The 635-nt window shown below is 37.3% G+C and overlaps 1 protein-coding gene across 1 annotated transcript in view; it reads left to right on the top strand.

Moving 5' to 3' along the window:
* Positions 1-318: 318 nt before the first annotated feature.
* irx6a (iroquois homeobox 6a) overlaps positions 319-635 on the top strand; it is a 4,837-nt gene continuing 4,520 nt past the window's right edge. The window contains exon 1 of the mRNA XM_062549670.1: positions 319-363. Coding sequence (XP_062405654.1) covers positions 319-363 — 45 coding nt within the window. The remainder of the gene's footprint in view (positions 364-635) is intronic.

The raw sequence follows: 635 nt of genomic DNA, 5'->3' as shown, positions 1-635 counted from the left end.
ATAATAGCACAAGCAGAGTCCATATCTTCCAAGTCTTACGTTATCCTTTAAGCTTTCTTCAGCTGTTAGACAACAACAATTTTTGTACTTGATTAAGCTTAATTTTATTTTCTTAGCTTTTCCTTGGGGGGATTATTCATACATATAAAACTCTGGGCAGCTGTAAACAGCCTCAGTTCTCCCTCTTAAGTGCAATCATCTATTATTGAGCGAAAGGCCGTGCGTGGAAATGGTGTGCAAGAAGGTGGATTTGAAGTAGATTTGGTTACAATCGATCAGAGGAGAAGAATATTGCTGATGGTAACAAAAGAAGCAGCTATGTCTTTCTCGCAGTTTGGCTATCCTTACAATGCAACGTCACAGGTAAGATTGTTTTTATGATTTCAACTAAATCGCTCTTCTTTCAGAATTGAATAACAGCATCCTTTATGTGTCAGCTGTCCAGTGGACAGTTAGAATATCCTCTGTTTTACTTCGTTGTAGATAAAAAGCAACAGCATGTCAAAAGTCATCGCCCTTTGGAGTGCGATATTGTAGAAGATGTGAATATTTACAGTAATGCATAATTTGAATTATGAATGAACTCACGTGTTGTTACGAGGTGACAAAATCATGTGTACATTACCTCTAAGGTG

This window comes from Sardina pilchardus, chromosome 11 (genome assembly GCF_963854185.1).
Source record: "Sardina pilchardus chromosome 11, fSarPil1.1, whole genome shotgun sequence".
NCBI classification, from domain to species: domain Eukaryota; kingdom Metazoa; phylum Chordata; class Actinopteri; order Clupeiformes; family Clupeidae; genus Sardina; species Sardina pilchardus.
Note: the sequence above shows the minus strand (reverse complement) of the source record. Positions and strands in the feature narration are given on the sequence as shown.